The sequence below is a fragment of the Schistocerca piceifrons genome, chromosome 8 (assembly GCF_021461385.2).
Source record: "Schistocerca piceifrons isolate TAMUIC-IGC-003096 chromosome 8, iqSchPice1.1, whole genome shotgun sequence".
NCBI classification, from domain to species: Eukaryota; Metazoa; Arthropoda; class Insecta; order Orthoptera; family Acrididae; genus Schistocerca; species Schistocerca piceifrons.
The window spans coordinates 54413378-54434688 of record NC_060145.1 but is presented as its reverse complement, the minus strand read 5'-3'; the positions used below and the strand labels follow the sequence as shown (position 1 = coordinate 54434688).

The 21311-nt window shown below is 42.9% G+C and overlaps 1 protein-coding gene across 1 annotated transcript in view; it reads left to right on the top strand.

Annotated features, from left to right (window-relative positions):
- Nucleotides 1–16440, top strand: part of LOC124711141 (retinol-binding protein pinta-like) — an 86134-nt gene extending 69694 nt beyond the window's left edge. Inside the window, exons 4-6 of the mRNA XM_047241036.1 lie at nucleotides 2993–3161; nucleotides 6964–6973; nucleotides 16257–16440. Coding sequence (XP_047096992.1) covers nucleotides 2993–3161; nucleotides 6964–6973; nucleotides 16257–16440 — 363 coding nt within the window. The remainder of the gene's footprint in view (nucleotides 1–2992; nucleotides 3162–6963; nucleotides 6974–16256) is intronic.
- Nucleotides 16441–21311: the final 4871 nt, after the last annotated feature.

Below are 21311 nucleotides of genomic sequence, written 5' to 3'. Positions count from 1 at the left end.
ATGGACATTAAAAGAGAATGGTCTTGTGTTTATAGCCCGTGTGCCGCTATCTACATGGCAGGTGTTCACTTGACACCAGATATTTGCCTTTTCGAATAAAAAAGGGAACTCTTATCATTGATAGTGTGGCTGGATAACAGGTGCTGCAGACGCCAATTCAGGCGAGTCTTCGCACAAATACACTCATGTTCAGAAGAAAAGCTGAACGTCTTGAACGACTAGAGCTAGGACATACATATTCACAAATGGTTGAAATGGCTCTGAGCACTGTGGGACGCAACATCTGAGGTTATCAGTCCCCTAGAACTTAGAACTACTTAAACCTAACTAACCTAAGGACATCACACACATCCATGCCCGAGGCAGGATTCGAACCTGCGACCGTAGCGGTCACGCGGTTCCAAACTGAAGCGCCTAGAACCGCACGGCCACAGCGCCCGGCTACATATTCACAGGACATGTATGTACATTAGTATGTTCTGCAGTAATCATTAGTATTTGACCCATGTCGACATCGCGGCGCAACACCACTACCGGTAAAATGTACCTACGGCCCTCGTTGTTACTAGAAAACCGAAGGTAATGGGTCAGTGTGACTTGGGCAGACGTGCAGGATACCTCGCAGACGCATGCGCGAACCGCACCGCCAAATCAGTGAGTTTGAAAGAGGGCGCATTATTGGCACGAGAGAGTGTGATGCATTCACCTGCGAAATTGCTGCTCGTGTGGACGAAGTGTTTCAGCTGTGCAACGACTGTCTTCAGAATGGTTCACGAAAGGCCGCAGAACACTAAGAGATGGATCTGCATCCTCCTCTGGCGCCACAGTGGAACAGTCTAGCATCGTACCCTGTCAGCGGTTACAGTAAGTCGCCGATTACTGCGGCATGGGTTAAGTATTCGTCGTCCACTTCTCCGCCTACCTTTGACGAATGTGCAGAAACATGCTAGACGGCAGTAGTGAATGGAAGGACGTCACTGGAGACAGGAATGGCATCAGACGGTGTTTTCGGACGAATCCAGGTTCTGTTTGTTTGAAAATGATGGACGTATTTTGGCTCGCTGCTGACATGGTGAGCGGCATCACAGTGAGTGCATTCGCACAAGACATACAGCCCCAACTCAAGGCTTTATGGTATAGCGTGCTATACCTGCGGAAATAACATCCTACTACCCTTAGCCATACTCTTTCTGCACAAAACAGCAGACGCAATTTTTCATCAAGTCATTGCACGACCACGTGCTGCTGCACAAACACGTGCCTTCTTACGTGTCAGAGGATGTCAATGAAAAATGTGTGGGATATGGTGAAACGACAAGTGCAGCGCTGTGACCCAGTGCCAACCACCACAGATGAACTTTTGGAGCAGTTGAATGTAGCATGGATGGCTGTACCACAGGATGCCATTTGCGCCTTATACGTGTCGATGCCATCACACAGGGAACAAGTTACCAGGGCCCATGGCGGGCGCTGTGCCTGCTAGGCAACAGGACACGTGCTGTACCGAGCTGACTGAAATACTAATCATTTCTGCAGATCGTACTAATGTAGAAGTCCTGCGAACATGAACGTCCAATCTCTTGTCGTTCAAGGTGATCTGTTTTTTTTTTATGAACATGAGTGTAACTGTAATACTTGAAGTAGTAGAGTTGATTCACGACTCACGATGTACTGAACTCGGCTAGCTACAGAAATGCTGTGTTCTTTAGGGAGAAAATGCACTTTTTTTTGCTTTTAGCCTCCTATCAGATGGTCAGTGCACGTTGCCCAACTTTCTGAAGTGATCTGTTTCCATCCCTGGGAGGTGTGCAAAATATTAATCTACGTCTCTCTTTGCCTTTTCATCCGAATAGAAACGTATTCCAACCACAAGCTTATTTACATGTTAAAAAAATAACTGCTTGTATCCGTACGGCGTGCTTACGCTGTCGTAACGCTCAGCCGGTGGACGCCTATCATCGAATGCTGTGCATGAGTAATACACATCTGTAGGTGTCAACTGTTCGCTGATAAGATTTCACGCTATTCTTCTTTCCTCTTCGCTGCTCCTTCACAGGGATGCCCTCAGCATCTGACGCCGTTCACGCCGCTTATGTGCCCAACCAGCCTTGGTAACAACACTAAACGCGAGGAACACTAATACACTCTGGTTGAAGCTCTAATCATTTACATACCGGCCCATGGTATGTACGTGTACGAAGTTACATCGACATCCCAACATGTCTTCTGGAAGTTTCACTTTCTTTTTCAGGCAGTGTATTAGGAACTCACGTATTTCCGGGACCGATTAAGATGTCATAATTTTGTTTCAACTCAGGAAACTTGGAAGAATGTCATGAATAAATGACACAAAGTCTCTAATCGTAGCTATTTTTATTACAGGCATCTGGACATCCGCTTTGCTGTTTCAGATGGACATCTAGTAACTTCTAATTCTGGGATTGTGAATCTTAGTGAGATCCACTTGTGCACTGAATAAAAGCAGAAGAGTCAAATCTTCTTCGAGATAAGACAGTGGGAGCATGTGAGACCAGGTATCGGAGCATCTCGAAAAGTTAATTATGTCATCGTTAGTTAGAGACCTGTGAACATACTGTCAGTCGGCTTAAAGATAAAGTCAAATACTGACGTGAAATATTTCAGTCTCTAAACCGGTTTTCACTCGTCAGTCATTTTGAAGCCCATGGTGCTATTCTTCGCCTAAGGCTGTGTCAAAACACGCTTAGGTTCGCTTTACGCTCTGGGCGCCTACCTGTAGAATCTACTTATGGAGATAAACTATTGTAAACAGCGATTCTTCAAATATAACTGCTGCTCACACTGCCGATAACCTTGTTTCTCAGATTTACATGTATCATGACAGTATTTAGTAGTACCTCACTTTCAGTTCAAATTTTTTCGATCGGTGGTTTCCAGCCCGATTTCTAAAAGCAGCAACATCAGAAGTGATAGACGTACTATCACTGACTTTTGGTGACTGTCTTTGTTTCAGGACGCGTACCCCTTCAGGCCAAAGGCGATCCACTTCGTGAATACTCCAAGCTTTTCCGAAGCCATCACAGGACTCTTCCTGCCACTCATGAAGCCCAAGCTCAGGAAGAGGGTAATTATTTTACAGAAGACTAGTTCGAGTACTCGGTTTCTCCCGGATATAGTTAAGGGTCACTTTTACATGAATGTTTCGTTTTATGTTACTAAATAAACCAGCTCGATGCAGGTAGTTCGTAATTGCAATTTCTGTGCGTGCTTCGATTCGTCGATTCCCGGGAAGAGCGTTCATTATTTCATTGTTTCTTTCCTATCGCAACTGTTGTTGTTCATAATGTCTCTTTTTTAATACACGGAGGTGACTAATGTCAGCCGCGCGGGCTTAGCCGAGCGGTCTTAGGCGCTGCAGTCGTGGACTGTGCGGCTGATCCCGGCGGAGGTTCGAGTGCTCCCTCGGGCATGGGTGTGTGTGTGTTTGTCCTTAGGATAATTTAAGTTAAGTGTTGTGTAAGCTTAGGGACTGATGACCTTAGCAGTTAAGTCCCATAAGATTTCACACATTTGAACTAAAGTCATGGCAGAGCGATATGCACATATACAGATGACGGTAGGTATAAAAGAACATTGCATTTGCGGGGCTGTCATTTGTAATCAGGTGATTCATTCGAAAAGATTTTCGACGTTACTATGGCCACAGGACGGGTATTAACAGCATCGCAATGCGGAAAGGTAGTAGCAGCTAGAAGCGTAGGGACATTCCACTTCGGAAATCCTTGGGAAGGTCAATATTCCGAGATCCACAGTGACAAGAGTGTGGCGAGAATACAAAATTTCAGGTCTTACCTGTCACCACTTACAACGCAGTGGCCGACGTCCTTCACGTAACGACCGAGAGCAGCGGCATTTGCGTATTGTCAATGCTCACAGACAAGCAACACTGCGTGAAACAACCGCAGGAATCGAAGTGGGGCGTACGAGGAGCATACCCTTTAGGACAGTGCGGCGAAATTTGGTGTTAATGAACCATGGCAGCAGAGGATCGAGCCTAGATCCTTTGCTTGACAGCAAGAAATCGCCTGCAACGCCTCTCATGTGGTCGTGACCGTATCGGTTGGGCCCTAGACTACTGGAAAACCGTGACCTGGTCAGATGAGCCCCGATTTCAGTTGGTAAAAGCTGGTGGTGGCGTTCTAGAGTGGCGCAGACCCCACGAAGCCATGGACCCAAGTTGTCAACAAGGCACTCAAAAACTCGTGGTGGGTCCATAACGGTTTTGGTTGTGTTTACGTGGAATGTGTAGTGACTTGGCAAGACAGCCAAGCCACTTGGAGGTAGCCGAAAGGCACGCGTTTAAGCTCACGCAGACTGGCGTGTGGTCTGGAACAGGACAATGTCTTGAGAATTGCAAATAAAGTACGAAGATCTTGGAATACTTAACTTTAATCTATAATTGGAGAACATCGCTCTTTATGATACATAATTACAATCTCAATATAACTGGTAATGGCGCCTTGCTAGGATGTAGCAAATGACGTAGCTGAAGGCTATGCTAACTATCGTCTCGGCAAATGAGAGCGTATTTGTCAGTGTAGCATCGCTAGCAAAGTCTGCTGTACAGCTGGGACGAGTGCTAGGGCGTCTCTCTAGACCTGCCGTGTGGTGGCGCTCGGTGTGCAATCACTGACAGTGGCGACACGCGGGTCCGACGTATACTAATGGACCGCGGCCGATTTAAAGGCTACCACCTAGCAAGCGTGGTGTCTGGCGGTGACACCACAGAATGGGCTGGGTCCTCTGGTCCCACTGAACCGGTAATGGACTGTAAATGTGCGTGTTCGGCTACTTGGACAGCTTTTGCAGCCATTCATGGACTCGATGTTCCGAAACAACTCGGGCACAGTTGTTGGCGATTGGTTTGAAGAACATCCTGGACAGTCCGAGCGAATGATTTGGCTACTTAGATCGCCCGACATGAATTCCATTGAATATTTATGGGGCACAATCGAGAGGTTAGTTCGTGCACAAAATCCTGCACCGACAACAGTTTTGCAATTATGGCCGGCTATAGATGCAGTACAGCTCATTATTTCTGGAGGGGTCTTCCAACGGCTTGTTGCGTCCATGTCACGTCCAACTGCTGCACTACGCTGGGCAAAAGAAGCTCCGACACGGTATTAGGAGGTATTCCATGACTTTTGTCCCCCTCAGTGTACAGACACATTGTTTTACACTTCGAATTTCTTTTTCTTCCTTTTAGTTTCCCAAGCCGTCTTATCTCTTTGCTGTTTCAGGCGAGATTATGTAAATATTCTCTAACGCTTTGTTCTTTTAGCGACGGATTATCAGTTTTTATTGGTTCCTAAAATAATACTGACAAACATAGCGTTATACTTGGAACAAAGCATTTACAATCCCGGTTCCAGAATATTCCTAAAAATGCTAGAACTTTCTAGAACTTTCTATCTTGCTCGCAGTGCTTCTCCTTCTCTTCTCTTCTCTTCTCTTCTCTTCTCTTCTCTTCTCTTCTCTTCTCTTCTCTTCTCTTCTCTTCTCTTCTCTTCTCTTTTCAAACAATAGGTGATTCGACTTCTTCGACCACAGAGGAAATTGTTGCTATCCTTTCCTTAGTCTTCCACTGTATCCTTTACCGACTGTATGTTAAAATTTCTTCTAGTGTTCTTCCTTCTTCTATTCTGTCCAGATGTGAGATGCATCTTTCTTCACTTTCATTGATTCTGTCTCTATTTTAAAAATATTCAATTTTCCTCATTTTTAAGTCCATCCGGTCTAATGTAGCCTTTCATTGGTTTGAAGAATTTCATTTCGGTTTTTCTGGATGTTACCGAAATGTTCAAAACTCGTTACCCATGTCTCTGTCACAGCGTTAACTTTGCAAAATTTCATACTCGTATTTTTCTCATTTTTGTAGATAATTTCCTTCGGCTAGTTCGGCGTATGAGCTAGTACTTATCCAGTTTGTGATCGATGTCACAAAGACCAGAAATTGGCTTTTACAGGCTAATATCCAGTACGAACAGAAATAAGCCTTGGTCACAGACCAATTGAGCAAGTGTCTTACTTCTAATGCCTTGTCTGTGACATGACTTACTACAGTGATCATGACGTCTATCATAAACTGAGTAAATATCAGGGTATAACATCGATCAACATCTAGGAAAAAACATGATTGACATTTTACAAAGTGAAGACTGTACCAAATCAGATCTATGGTCCAGTGTCATGGATAACGAATTATAAATAGTAGTAAGGTGGAGAGACAAAAAATTAAATTCCCGAGATCCCTGGAAAGCTCCACGTGGACGGACAGATTTAAAAGTGATATGTGCAGTAATAACTGAACATTATCCAAACAGAAGACACAATCTTCGAAAAAAAAAGAAGGATTTGTTTATGAGTTTTTCTTCTACCTTTTATTCACATTCCGCATAACATGTTTCGGGAAAAAAATTGCCAATTTCAAATGTGTTTACCGTGTGTTATGCGATTTATTAGTGATGCTTTCGAGCTATGAGGTGCTGCATTGTTCTGTCATCTGTACCGTAGAAACACGGACAATTTTTAATCCATGAGCCGAGCGGTTCTAGGCGCTTCAGTCTGGAACCGCGCGACCGCTACGGTCGCAGGTTCGTATCCAGCCTCGGGTATGGATGTGTGTGTGTCCTTAAGTTAGTTAGGTTTTAGTAGTTTTAAATTCTAGGGGACTGATGACCCTAGATGTTAAGTCCCATAGCGCTCAGTGCCATTTGAGCCCATTTTAATCCATGATGGATTTTTACATAGACTTCATTGAGGATTCGGAGAGAACTCCTACAAACGGTTTTCTTGTGGTCCACTTGTGCAGAAACTCACACATATTAAACATCACACACAATTTTCTGTGGATGGTACACAACAGCAGCAAACGTTCTAAAAAAAACAGTTACAAAGATATTTTTACATACATTCAACAAAGAGAACACTACGGGTCGCCCACAGTCTATGATATACTATAGTTTCCTACAGATGTTCCCTTTAATAATCGAAGTCATTATTTGGTATTTATTTCTGTGTATCACTATTTTTGTTTAGGCGTCCAAAGAAATTCACTGATTCACTTTCCAGTTATCATTTAATATTTGGTCTTCACATTTTTTGCAGTGTAAGTCCCCAGATCCATTTTATGACCTTTACTTTGTTGGTGGAGTACTCTTACATTTTGTTATTTTTCCCTGGTTGTATTGTGTGTGTGTGTGTGTGTGTGTGTGTGTGTGTGTGCGACTGTTGCTGATGTATTTGTAGACTTTACAGTGCTCTGTACACTTGTTGTAGAAGTCTCTGCGTGTTTGTCCAAGGTGGAAAATGTAGCAGTTCTTGCACGATATTTTGTGTATTTCCAGAATCTGAATACGGGTCACGATTACAGTTTATTTTTATATTAGTTTCTCTTGTAGTTTGTTAGATTTAGAAAACTGACTTTTTATTCAGTGTTTTTTTTTAACGTATTTGTAGTCTTTGATGCTATTGTTCCAATGTATGTGATGCCAGATATGGATTCGTTTTTATCCTTATCTTTGGCGTCGTTTGTGTATAGTAAAAAAATGGTTCCAATGGCTCTCAGCACCATGGGACTTAACTTCTGATGTCATCAGTCCCCTATAACTTAGAACTACTTAAACCTAACCAACCTAAGGACATCACACACATGCAAGCCCGAGCCAGGATTCGAACCTACGACAGTAGCGGTCGCGCGGTTCCAGACTGTAGTGCCTAGAACCGCTCGGCCACCCCGACCGACTCGTATGTGTATGGATCTTTATTTTGTGTAGTACTGAGTCTACGATGGACACAGTGTAGTCATGAAAACTGTCATCTGTTTCACTATTTTTATTTCCAGTGCACGTTTCAACGATATTTTAATTTCCCTGCGCAGCATTAACCTATACTGAAGTGACAAAAATCAGGCGGTATCTCCCAACATCGTGTCGGTCCTCCTTTTGCCCAGCGTACTGTAGCAACTTGACGCAACATGGACTCAGAAAGCCTTTGGAAGTCCTATGTAGAAATAATAAGCCATGCTGCCTCTACAGCCATCCATAATTGCGAAAGTGTAGCCGGTGCGGAATTTTGTGCACGAACTGACCTCTCGAATATGTCCCATAAGTGTTCTATGGTATTCATGTTGGGCGATTTGGGTGGAGAAGGCCGTCGGCCACTGCGTTGCCCGTGGTAACGCCTGAAATTTGGTGTTCTCGGCACGCTCTTAACAATGTCGATCTCGGACTATTGAATTCCCTAACGATTTCCGAAATGGAATGTCCTGTGTTTCTAGCTCCAGCCACCATTCCGCGTTCAAAACTCCTGAATACCCGTCGTGCGGCCATAATCATATCGGAAAATTGTACAAATGAATCACCCGAGTGCAAATAACAGCTCCGCCAGTGCACTGCCCTTTAATACCTAGTGTACGCGATACTGCCGCCATCTGGATATGTGAATATCATCATCCTATGACCTTTGTCACCTCAGTGTCTATGCCGCTTGTTTACGAATGTTTGAACGACATGAAGTTGCATGGACTGTGGTGTAGGACACTGCATTTTTCCTATACATTTTCAGCGCGCATGTATTGCTGTGCTTTGTCATATTTAGGTCTACGTATCTGATACTTCTGTGCAGTTGTTGTTGCACTATACATGTAATTGTCTAGTGTACCGTGTCGGAGTAGTTAGGCATGTCCACTATACAGGGTGGTCCATTGATCGTGACCGGGCCAAATATCTCACGAAATAAGCGTCAAACGAAAAAACTGCAAAGAACGAATCTTGTCTAGCTTGAAGAGGGAAACCAGATGGCGCTATGGTTGGCCCGCTGCATGGCGCTGCCATAGGTAAAACGGGTATCAATTACGTTTTTTTTAAATAGGAACCCCCATTGTTTATTACATATTGGTGTAGTACGTTAAGAAATATGAATGTTTTAGTCCGACCACTTTTTTCGCTTTGTGATACAAGGCGCTGTAATAGTCACAAACATATGGCTCACAATTTTAGACGAACAGTTGGTAACAGGTAGGTTTTTTTAAATTAAAATACAGAACGTACGTACCTTTGAACATTTTATTTCGGTTGTTCCACTGTGATACACGTACCTTTGTGAACGTATCATTTCTGAGAACGCATGCTGTTACAGCGTGATTACCTGTAAATACCACATTAATGCAATAAATGCTCTAAATGATGTCCGTCAACCTCAATGCATTTGGCAATACGTGTAACGACATTCCTCTCAACATCGAGTAGTTCGCCTTGCGTAATGTTCGCTCATGCATTTACAATGCGCTGACGCATGTTGTCAAGCGTTGTCGTTAGATCGCGGTAGCAAATATCCTTCAACTTTCCCCACAGAAAGAAATCCGGGGACGTCAGATCCTGTGAACGTGCGGGCCATGGTATGGTACTTCGACGACCAATCCACCTGTCATGAAATATACTATTCAATACCGCTTCAACCACACGCGATGTATGTGCCGGACATCCATCATGTTGGAAGTACATCGCCATTCTCTCATGCAGTGAACCATTTTGTAGTAACACTGGTAGAACATTACGGTAGGAAATCAGCATACATCGCACCATTTAGATTGCCAGCGATAAAATGGGGGCCAATTATCCTTCCTCCCATAATACCGCACCATACATTAACCCACCAAGGTCGCTGGTGTTCCACTTGTCGCAGCCATCGTGGATTTTCCGTTGCCCAATAGTGCATATTATGCCGGTTTCCGTTACCGCTGTTGGAGAATGACGCTTCGTCGCTAAATAGAACGCGTGCATAAAATCTGTGATCGTCCCGTAATTTCTCTTGTGCCCAGTGACAGAACTGTACACGACGTTCAAAGTCGTCGCCATGCAATTCCTGGTGCACAGAATTATGGTACGGGTGCAATCGATGTTGATGTAGCATTCTCAACACCGGCGTTTTTGAGATTCCCGATTCTCGCGCAATTTGTCTGCTAAAACACAGCAGCTAAAACACCTACTTGGGAATCATCATTTATTGCAGGTCGTGACTGATGCTTCACATGTGGCTGAACACTTCCTGTTTCCTTAAATAACGTAACTATCCGGCGAACGGTCCGGACACTTGGATGATGTCGTCCAGGATACCGAGCAGCATACATAGCACACGCCCGTTGGGCATTTTGATCACAATAGCCATACATCAACACGATATCGACCTTTTCCGCAATTGGTGAACGGTCGATTTTAACACGAGTAATGTATCACGAAGCAGATACCATACGCACTGCCGGAATGTTACGTGATGCCACGTACGTATAAGTACGTTTGTGATTATTAGAGCGCCATCTATCACAAAGCGAAAAAAGTGGTCCAACTAAAACATTCATATTTCTTTACGTACTACACGAATATGTAATAAAAATTGGGGGTTCCTGTTTAAAAAAACGCAGTTGATATCATTTTGACCTATGGCAGCGCCATCTAGCGGGCCAACCATAACGCCTTCTGGTTCCCCCTTCAAGCTAGACGAGTTTCGTTCTTTGTAGTTCTTTCGCTTGATGCTTATTTCGTGAGATATTTGGCCCAGTTACTATCAATGGACCACCCTGTATATCTGTCATCTCCTTTACTAGCAGTAGTGTGTCATCTACACATCTCCTATGGAACACAATTTTCTTTTGGCTGTTAAACAATTTTTGTCCCAAATGACTTACATGTACGTCAGCTGTGGTAGCAGATGCATACGGTCGCATTGCTAGGTCATCTGGCTGCTTATAATTGCTGACATTAAATGAAAAATAGTTGTAATCTAGGATTATCTGCAGGATTTCCACGAATTCAGCAATAGCATATGTGTATGCAATTTCCATATGTTTCAGAATGTTATTTTTGATTTCTGCTACAGCTTCTTGTACAGGTATGTTTGAGTAAATGCTGATAATGTCCAGCGATAAAAATTTAGCGTCTTGAGGGAGTTTTGTGACTTTTAGTTCCCCAGCTAGTATTATGTTGCTTCATTTGTATAATTTTTCATCAGTATTTTATTGAATTTATGTGCAGTTTTTTGCTAGTTTTATTAGATTTCATTATTTGCGTTTCAGTTTGTGATCTTAAATGTGGTACCTTTGGGTTCGTGCATAAAAGATACTTATTTTCAGTTTCTGTCAACAAAAAATGTGTTTTCTTTAACTGATCCATAATTTTATTTTAAACTTGCTTCAGTTGGTGTTTATCAATGTCCTGAATATTACTGTAATAACGTGAAAGAATATATGTGTTTGGTCTACGTACTCTACTTCGGCCATCATAACTACTGTCTTGCTCTGACTGCCTTTGAAACTACGGATTTAGTGCTTTTCACTTGATTATTCCTGGATATTAAGGTTTTTTTTATCCTTTGTCGCATATGAAGGTCTCAACTTTTACTTCCTAATTTCTTTTTCAAGAAGCTTGCTTACTTTGCGATCTATTGCTGCTCTTGTATTTTGATTGAATTTTGCAGCACCAGTTACATTTTTACTTGCAGCTATGGTCTGCTGATGGATATTGCATTTTAGTGCTTTTTGGGGTATATTTTCCCGTTGGTCGAACTTTATAACTGCATTGTTGATCACTGTGCATAAAAATGTATGCGTTAAAATTAGCGTGTTCAATGACTGGTTTCCTGGTTTCCATTGAACTTGGTGTATGTGGTGTATTTACAAGTTCTTAGAAACAGAGCTGTACTGCATGCACAACAGGACATAAGCGTGTCAACTAGTGCTACCGGCTCAACTACCAACATTACCTTCACTAGCAGTGAGCTGACTGGTGTTTGAATTTAGGAATGCGCTTCCCATGTCTCACATACACTTAGCACTTTCTTGTTGGCATTCTCTTCAGCCACCTGACGTATCGAGGTTCGACCACAGTACTTTCATCAAGTAAAATTTTTTGAAACATTTTATTTTTTTCATTTAGAAAGTCAGTGGTTATGTTAAAATTTTTTATGTAATGAAACGGCCCCAACCGCATAAAGATGTTTACTTATTTTCTAATAACCGGTTTCGACCACTGTTCTGGTCGCAGTGGTTATATTCCTCGTACAGTGGCGCCTGTATATCGCCAGCTTCAGCAGACACCCATGAGTACTGTTTTGTTTTAAGTATTTTTTGATGTACCGTGTTTCTTTTTGTGTTTGTAGTTAAGATTCCTCTAAGTATATTCATGTTACTCTCTTCACAGAGTGAATGTCTGATGATGACCATAACAGTGACCGAAACTGGTCAGCAGTAAATAAATAAACATCTTTATGCAGTTGGGACTGTTTTATTATATAAAAAATTTTATCATGTTATAGATGTCACAAATTTCAAGCTGTTCATCTAATTTCATATTTCGTGGCTTTCTCTAAAGTGGAGCGGAGCGTCTGGGTACAACACTGTACCAGTCAAATTTACACTTTTCCACACGCTGAAAAGTCTCAAAAACTCTACAAATGTTCTGTGAGTGCCCCTATGGCCGCAAGACACACGTTCACGTGGTTGTCTAAAGTTAGTTCCACATGTACTGTAGCAACATCGTGCCCATTTTCATCGCAACAGCTCAGTCCTTAATGGTCGTTTTGTCCCAGGGCTAAGTGGAAGGGGGTTAGACGGGGTGGGGCAAGGGAATAGAGCCACATCATCTTCATCACTACGCCAAATCCTGCGATGCGGAATTAGTTTGTTTAGGTAGTGACGAACATCGACACTCCAATGAGAGGGTGTCCTGTCTTGTTGGAAGATGGAATCCTCGGAAACAGCAGTCAGTTGTGGAAACAAACACAATTACAACGTATCACGGTAAGAGGTGCACATCAGAGACTTGTCACAGAAGGAGAACAGCCCATACAGCTTCGTCTGCGACACTGCACAGAAAACGTTAACCTTCGCGAACCTCGGTCAAGTTCCACAATTTCTGAGGATTTTCAGAGCCCCACACTCTCATATTGTGTCGATTAACCTTTCCATATAAATGGAGAGGGTGCTTCGTCGCTGAGTACCAGCTTGGAGACCAAAGGTTCTCTTTCCTTGCTCTGTCCCCATTTTGTCAAAGCAAGCCAACAGGTGGGCACAATGCAAACTCAGAGTCACGGTTCTTACCATGCTTCAATCATATTTGTACATGTAATATTTTGGAAAATATAGCACTCTGAAAGCGAATCAATCACTTATAGTAGCTCTGTGTTTTACAAGGAGGAACTTATGGTCAAGCACTCTCATCCCTAAAAGTGATGACTCACACAAAAATGTCGCCTGCATAACATCAGACGTAGTCAGATTAATTGCGTTAATGCATCTAAGAATTTTACTGGCCTACGACACGAAGTGCTTGGTAAACAAAATTCAAGTATCGAGGAGGCATGTTTCAATACGACTTCGTACATGTACAGACCATCGGCTGGTGTGGAAATGATAAGAATTGGATTTTTCTGTGACAGGTAGAACGGTGCGACGGGGCGGTAAATAAAGAAGTGCGGTTGAAGAGAGTTCACATGAATGTGCATTTACAAATGTTGGTTAAAAAATGTTACTGCAAATTTTGGCTCTCACACATGTCTCATGGGATGAGTTCCACACTTGGTGCATTAGTACACTGTTCCACACCCGCGCATTAGTTATAGTTTTTGAATCAATTATTCACTCAGACATGAGTACAGTTTATGCTAGGGAACAAAAATTAGGCGATTGTTATAGCAAAATCAGTTTTTCACGACACAGTTCAATCACTATTTATTGGCGTTGTCCTATTCTTTCACACAATGAAATTAGCACTGGTGAGACGGTTTACAGTTTTACTTTAATAATAATTTGGCTCCGAGCCCCCAATAGCAGTAATGTAGGCTGCTATAAACGAAAATTACTCAATCAATTCGAACAAAACCACAAGTCCCACTGTCCTCTTTGTTCTAGCAGTTTTGGCGCGAAATCACAGATCGCCGCATGTTCACTTATGCCGATGTATACCTCGTAATTCGTACTCACACAAATAATCGTAACACTTCCAGTTCACCAAATATATGCTTGGACACTTGCGCTATCAAACAATACTCTATATCGAAATAAATCGGCGCGATAAAAAATTCTCAAACGACTACATGGGCCACTCAAGTGGGGCTCGCTCGCCACCCACCCTCCAAAACGACTGACCAACGACTGACCTCTGACCAAGATGGCCGCTCGCTTATATATAAGCTCGGATGTCCACCCCCCCCCCCCCCCCCCGATTATTTAAGTACCAATCTCACCAGTTAAGGTTACAAATTTTGATACATACATCCCTCGACAGAAATAAGTACACCATCGGAACCGCGCTAAAAAGTACATCTTACCCACTACTTTACATTAATTTCTAGGATTATTCCATCGCCCGTAAATCAAGTTTTAGTTTCTGCAAAAATTCGCCACTTAGCGCAAATTTGTTTGTTGACATCTTAGCTGCAAAGTTTTAACAAAGAACTGCATATAGCACCGTTTTTAGATGTAATATATAGCGAACTATACATTGCACTGCTCATAATCTTCATATCTATAATAATTAATTAATTATGGGCGATAAATGTTAATAAAAATTTGCAAACAATGAAAACTATTGCAACTTAAGTGTACAGTATAACTTCACTAGTTTAAAATACGTGTGATGCAACCCAAATTATTATATAGTGCCGTTCTTTACGTCATGATTTTTCTATTGAATTTTATAAACAGTTTTCCCTCAAACTTTGTTTATTGCTCTTTACGGTTTTAATTATTTATGAATCTTAACGTATGACTACGGCACTCGATCCGCTATGACGAAACGTTTTTAATGAGTGCTCGCTCATCCCTGTAAGTTGTTATCTACTACTTTTATTAATCTTTCAGTATTCGTGATATCAACCGATTTTGAGGTTACTATAACTTTTGCGTCTCTTGACTTGAAATAAAGATCGATCTTTCAGAAGGTGCATATTGCTGACCACAATCCACTGCTGCATCTCTCTTCACCGTAAGTTACATAGTTTTCGCGTATTGCGCGAAAAACCAAACAATACCCTAAGCTGCGGGCCACGTGGCGACGGAGGCGTCCCACCGACCGTTGCAAATCTCGCGCGGGCGCCTTACCAACAATTAATTTTATATGATCATTCCACTTCAAATCGTTCCGCACGCATACTCCCAGATATTTCACAGAAGTAACCGCTACCAGTGTTTGTTCCGCTATCATATAGTCATACAATAAAGGATCCTTCTTTCTATGTATTCGCAATACATTACATTTGTCTCTGTTAAGGGTCAGTTGCCACTCCCTGCACCAAGTGCCTATCCGCTGCAGATCTTCCTGCATTTCGCTGCAATTTTCTAATGCTGCAACGTCTCTGTATACTACAGCATCATCCGCGAAAAGCCGCATGGAACTTCCGACACTTACTGCTAGGTCATTTATATATATTGTGAAAAGCAATGGTCCCATAACACTCCCCTGTGGCATGCCAGAGGTTACTTTAACGTCTGTAGACGTCTTTCAATAATGCTCGATCTCATAGGGCACTGATGGCTGATGTTTTTTTGGAAACGGAAGATATTGCACTCATGGCGTGGGCTGCTCGCTCTCCCGATTTGAATCAAATGGAGCATGTCTGGGATGCACTAGGGAGAGGCGTTGCGTCATGTCAGCAACCACTAACCGCTCTCAAAGACTTGTGAGCAACTCTGCAGGAAGAATGTGCGTTATTGCTTCAACATGAGATTGATGACCTCATTCACAGCGTGTCCCGTCTTCGTCAGGCCAGTATTGGTGCAAGAGGTGGTCACACCTCATACTGACCACCTTAACCGGTTGTCAGAATGAGTTTGCAAATCCATTAAGATGGGAAAAAGCAAGAACATTTTTTGTCTACCATTATGCTTGTTGCAGTTGACTACGTTCTGTACTCTTTACATTGTGTCTACTTTGCTATCACTGTTTGTACTGTTTTGCGGCAAATAAACAGAACCTTGCAAACTTTCCTTTTCTTGCTTTAATTTTAGACACCAGTGTAGTTGCCCAGATACTTTTGATCAGATAGTGCATGTTAAAGATTTTTGAATCGTTAAAATTATCTGTAGCTATTCATTATTCTTTATTAATCTCGATGCGTTTCGGAGGCCTATAGGGATCATCAAATATAAGAATTTTATCTAACGGCTATCTGAGTCTAGGAACTCACAAAGTACGGAGAGCTTTGTTTTTGACACTGATGACAAGTGCGGTCCTCGCGTCTGTGCCTGGTGTTGCAGCCCCATGGCGTAAGCAGCTGGAGAGCTTCGCTGAGTACCTGAAGGAGGACGAGAAGTACGGCACGGACGAGTCCAAGAGGATGGGGAAGCCCAAGACACGCAGCGACCTGTTCGGCGTCGAGGGATCATTCCGCCAGCTGGTCGTGGACTGATGGGCAACAAACCTACCTCTTACCGAGAGTGTCCATATGCACATCTTTCATGTTCTGTTCTCAATCGCTTTGAATCAATAACACTGTCATCTCCGTGAGGAACTGATGTATATATGTAAATCATTTGTAAAATAGGTATAAAATAAAAGACTGCTCTATTAGCCAAAACATGTTTACGTTTGCAGCGACTTGAAGGAGCTGCGCCTCTGACACTTCCACACTTCTGTTGCCCAATACCTCCCTCCGCCTCCTATTCACAATTTTACTCACCTCCCATCTGTCTTTCCAACTCAGCCACTAGCAATGAATGCCGCACTCAGAGGCTCGCTCGATACGCTAACTGCGTGCAAAGACCGCGGCTTTCACACGTCTTCAAAGCCAAGACGAAGAGAAACAGGTAAGTACGCATTCTCTGAATCACTGTTTTGCACATGGACACTCCAGGTATAAAGTATTTTTACTGTCAGATCCTTAAAATGTTCTCCTCCTGAAATACACTGCCGGACATTAAAACTGCAAAACCGTAGAGGCGACCCGTATCCAACATCAGATGATCATTCTGGCGTGAAGTACACTACAGGCCACGATACGCAAGTGATACGCATTTCTGCACAACCGCACAAACTACGAGCAGATAAATATAACTAAAACTAAGTTTACACAGTGGATTTCTCATTCAGAAATTCCATTTGAATGTTGGTTTTAGAAAGGATAACATTTTCCACCTGCGTTGTAATTACATTTGTGTAGTTACCACAGTCGCGATATCGACTTACGGTACCAGTTTCCATGGGTTACTTTAAGGACCTAAATCGCCTAAAAAACAATTCGGTTAGGAAAAATTCGGCATGAAAAAATTTATAAAAACAGGTTGTTTTTTTAATTGTAGCTCTTCCTATCCCACGAAGTGCGTCAGTGTATCGATTCATTTGCGTCAGTGTCCGCGTGTCATTCATTTTTAAATATTCTGTTCGCGTAATATGAATTTTTTTATTGTTATTTCATCACACTTGCACCATGGGGGCTGAGTCAGTATGACAGCGGTACAAAAATTCCGTTTAAAAACAACTACGAGTATGATTAGATTTCAGCTGCATAATGGTTTAATGGTAATGAAAATCAGCGCCAGACCGGGACTCGAATCCTGATCCCCAGCTTATCGTCTCAACAACTTAGTCTACCGGAACAAGCCTCCAGAACCGATCCAAACCTCCATAAGTTACCGCGTGTGTAAGTCCTAGAGACGTGCTTGGCTAGATCAAGTAGTTAAGGCGATTGCTCGCAATAAGCGGGAAATCACAGATTTTCATTGTCACTAACCCATTGTGCAGCTGAAGTTTCAGCGTATTCGCAATTGCGAATACATTTAATTCATTCATACGGCTGTCGTTCGCCACAGTGTCTACTCCTTCATACACTACTGGCCATTAAAATCGCTACACCAAGAAGAAATGCAGATGATAAACGGATATTCATTGGACAAATATATTATTCTAGAACTGGATTGTGATTACATTTTCACGCAATTTGGGTGCATAGATCCTGAGAAATCAGTACCCTGAACAACCACCTCTGGCCGTAATAACGGCCTTGATACGCCTGGGCATTGAGTCAAAAAGAGCTTGGATGGCGTGTACAGGTACAGCTGCCCATGCAGCTTCAACACGATGCCACAGTTCATCAAGAGTAGTGACTGGCGTATTGTGATGAGCCAGTTGCTCGGCCACCATTGACCAGACGTTTTCAATTGGTGAAAGATCTGGAGAATATGCTGGTCAAGGCACCAGTCGAACGTTTTCTGTATCCAGAAAGGCCAGTACAGGACCTGCAACATGCGGGCGTGCATTATCCTGCTGAAATGTAGGGTTTCGAAGGGATCGAATGAAGGGTAGAGCCACGGGTCGTAACACATCTGGAATGTAACGTCCACTGTTCAAAAGTGCCGTCAATGCGGGTGATACGCCAGTATTGCGATGACGAATACACGCTTCCAGTGTGCGTTCACCGCGACGTCGCCAAACACGGATGCGACCATCATGATGCTGTAAACAGAATCTGGATTCATCCGAAAAAATGACGTTTTGCCATTCGTGCACCCAGGTTCGTCGTTGAGTACACACCATCGCAGGCGCTCCTGTCTGTGATGCAGCGTCAAGGGTAACAGCAGCCATGGTCTAAGAGCTGGTAGTCCAAGCTGCTGCAAACGTCGTCGAACTGTTCGTGCAGATGGTTGTTGTCTTGCAAACGTCCCCATCTGTTGACTCAGGAATCGAGACGTGGTTGCACGATCCGTTACAGCCATGCGGATAAGATGCCTGTCATCTGGACTGCTAGTGATACGAGGCCGTTGGGATCCTGCACGGCGTTCCGTATTACCCTCCTGAACCCACCGATTCCATATTCGGCTAAGAGTCATTGGATCTCGACCAACGCGAGCAGCAATGTCACGATACGATAAACCGCAATCGCGATAGGCTACAATCCGACCTTTGTCAAAGTCGGAAACGTGATGGTACGCATTTCTCCTCCTTACACGAGGCATCACAACAACGTTTCACCAGGCAACGCCGGTCAGCTGCTGTTTGTGTATGAGAAATCGGTTGGAAACTTTCCTCATGTCAGCACGTTGTAAGTGTCGCCACCGGCGCCAATCTTGTGTGAATGCTCTGAAAAGCTAATCATTTGCATATTACAGCATATTCTTCCTGTCGGTTAAATTTCGCGTCTGTAGTACGTCATCTTCGTGGTGTAGCAATTTTAATGGCTAGTAGTGTACAGGCATTCACCTCCAGACATTGCATATTTCATCGTACAACACAGACATTACATACATAATTTCATACTAAGACAAGGTCGCGGCAAAGATAGTTAATATCACTCCCTTTGTAGGAATAACAGCAATTGTGCAACTACAAGACGTAGACACTCAGTGACGTACGGAGGCTTGGGTCACTCCTGGAGGCGTGCACGGGTAGCCTAAATGGTTAAGTCGACTGCTCGCGATCAGGAGGAAACTGGGTTCCACTCCCGGTCTGGCCCAGATTTTCATTGTCACTAGGCAATGTGCAGCTGAAATCTAATCGTATTCGCAATTGTGAATACATTTAATTCATTCCATTCGGCTGTCGTTCGCCGCAGTGACTGTCTCTTCAGACATACATGCATATCTGAAGGACTTTGCATTGTACATCGTATAATACAGACACTGCATACACTACGGAGTAAATACGGGAAAAAGCTAAAAATGTTACAGGTCTTTTTTAAATCTATAAAAGGATTAATTTTGTAGGCATGTACATAAAATTGATACTTGACATTCTTTGTTGTTTAAATTAAAATCGAAGGACTAAAAAAAGATAAAAAGTATTTAAAACTCATTGACCAAGTGATGACATTCTTTTGAAAAATAGCACTACGTTTTCAGTAAAAGGTGGACCTACAGTGAAAAAAATAACATAGTTATCTTTTGGGTAGCATCTACCGAGACGAAGCCAGCTGTTGTTGGTATCAATAGTGGGAAAACAGAAAGAGTGGATGCAGGGTCGTGGTATCGAGAACGGATGGCGAAAATGGAGAGAGAAGGGATAGGGAGGATCCCTGAAATATTATGGGATAAGTGGGTAAGAGCTATAGTTACAGTTGGTAGGACGGATGAAACCGCAGCTTCACCTCACGCATGGCCCGACAGGGTACAATTTTCTTCTCTTGACAGAGTAATGCTTCCGTCTTTATTGAGATACTCGGCTATTCAGAACTAGTACTTAATGAACTGACTTCCCGTAATACATTAAGCACCAATTCTGAATGATCGCTTACCTCAAAAAAGACGGAAGTGTATGTCATTGTCTGGGAGAGGGAGTAGGTTGAATCTGTGTTGGAAGAGGAATTACTGTAGAGAGTGTGGAGATCTAGGGACGGTGGGATGTGTTGTTGTCGGTGCGGAACAATACCAGGATTAATAATAACAAGGGCAACAATGGGGATATTGGAATCTAGTTCGCAGATAGTGTAGCGTACTTGGAGGTGTTCGATGTGAGGTGAGGACGCTGGAATTTGATGAGATGGTAGAACATTCACGTGAGGGAAATCTAGTGCATGAGGAAAGCAAGACTGAGTGCGTGATTTACAAGAATTTGGTTGGGGTGATCGAACTTTATTGAAGCGAATGTGCATGCTACGTGGAGAGGCTAGAGAAGATCAACGTTTTGTAAGTGTGGATTGTAGTGGACGGTTGCAGACCTCATGTTCGGTCGGTTAACACTTTCGATAGCTTTCGTGTACTGGGGGCTTTCTGTTGGATAGTTAGTGGATGAGGTTTACATGTTAGCTGCCGATCTAGAGTCAGACCAAGATATTTTAGTGAATTAGTTAACTGGACATTTCGGTTATAAATGGTGATGTAAGAGACATGGGTACAGAAACTACACGTGGCTCGTACTATAATTATTTCCTTTGTCTTACAGGGATTTATATTCAGGAACCACTGGTGACATCAGGAGGAAACCGACAAGATAGAGTTGGAGCACCGTAGGGATTTCTGAAGTATTGGGTTGGGGGCCAGGAATGCAGTTTCATCAGCGTACTGAAGGAGATTGGGTTGGGGTGAGGCGTTGGTAGTTTTGACATATCAGCAGTGTACAGGATGGAGCACACATTCAGCAGGATAGAAGAATCAGGAATTGTTTTGTTTTAATAATGACGAAGGATGAATGTTTGGAAAGGAACAAATTAGGTGAACATAGTGAACTAAGAGTATATATGTCTGGTGTAGTGTATATGTCTGGAATTAGGAAAGAGGACACTGTCTTAGGCTTCTTCAGGGGCGAGGGGTTCGAAAGTTACAGATTTCCTGTTGCTATGTTGATGGCATG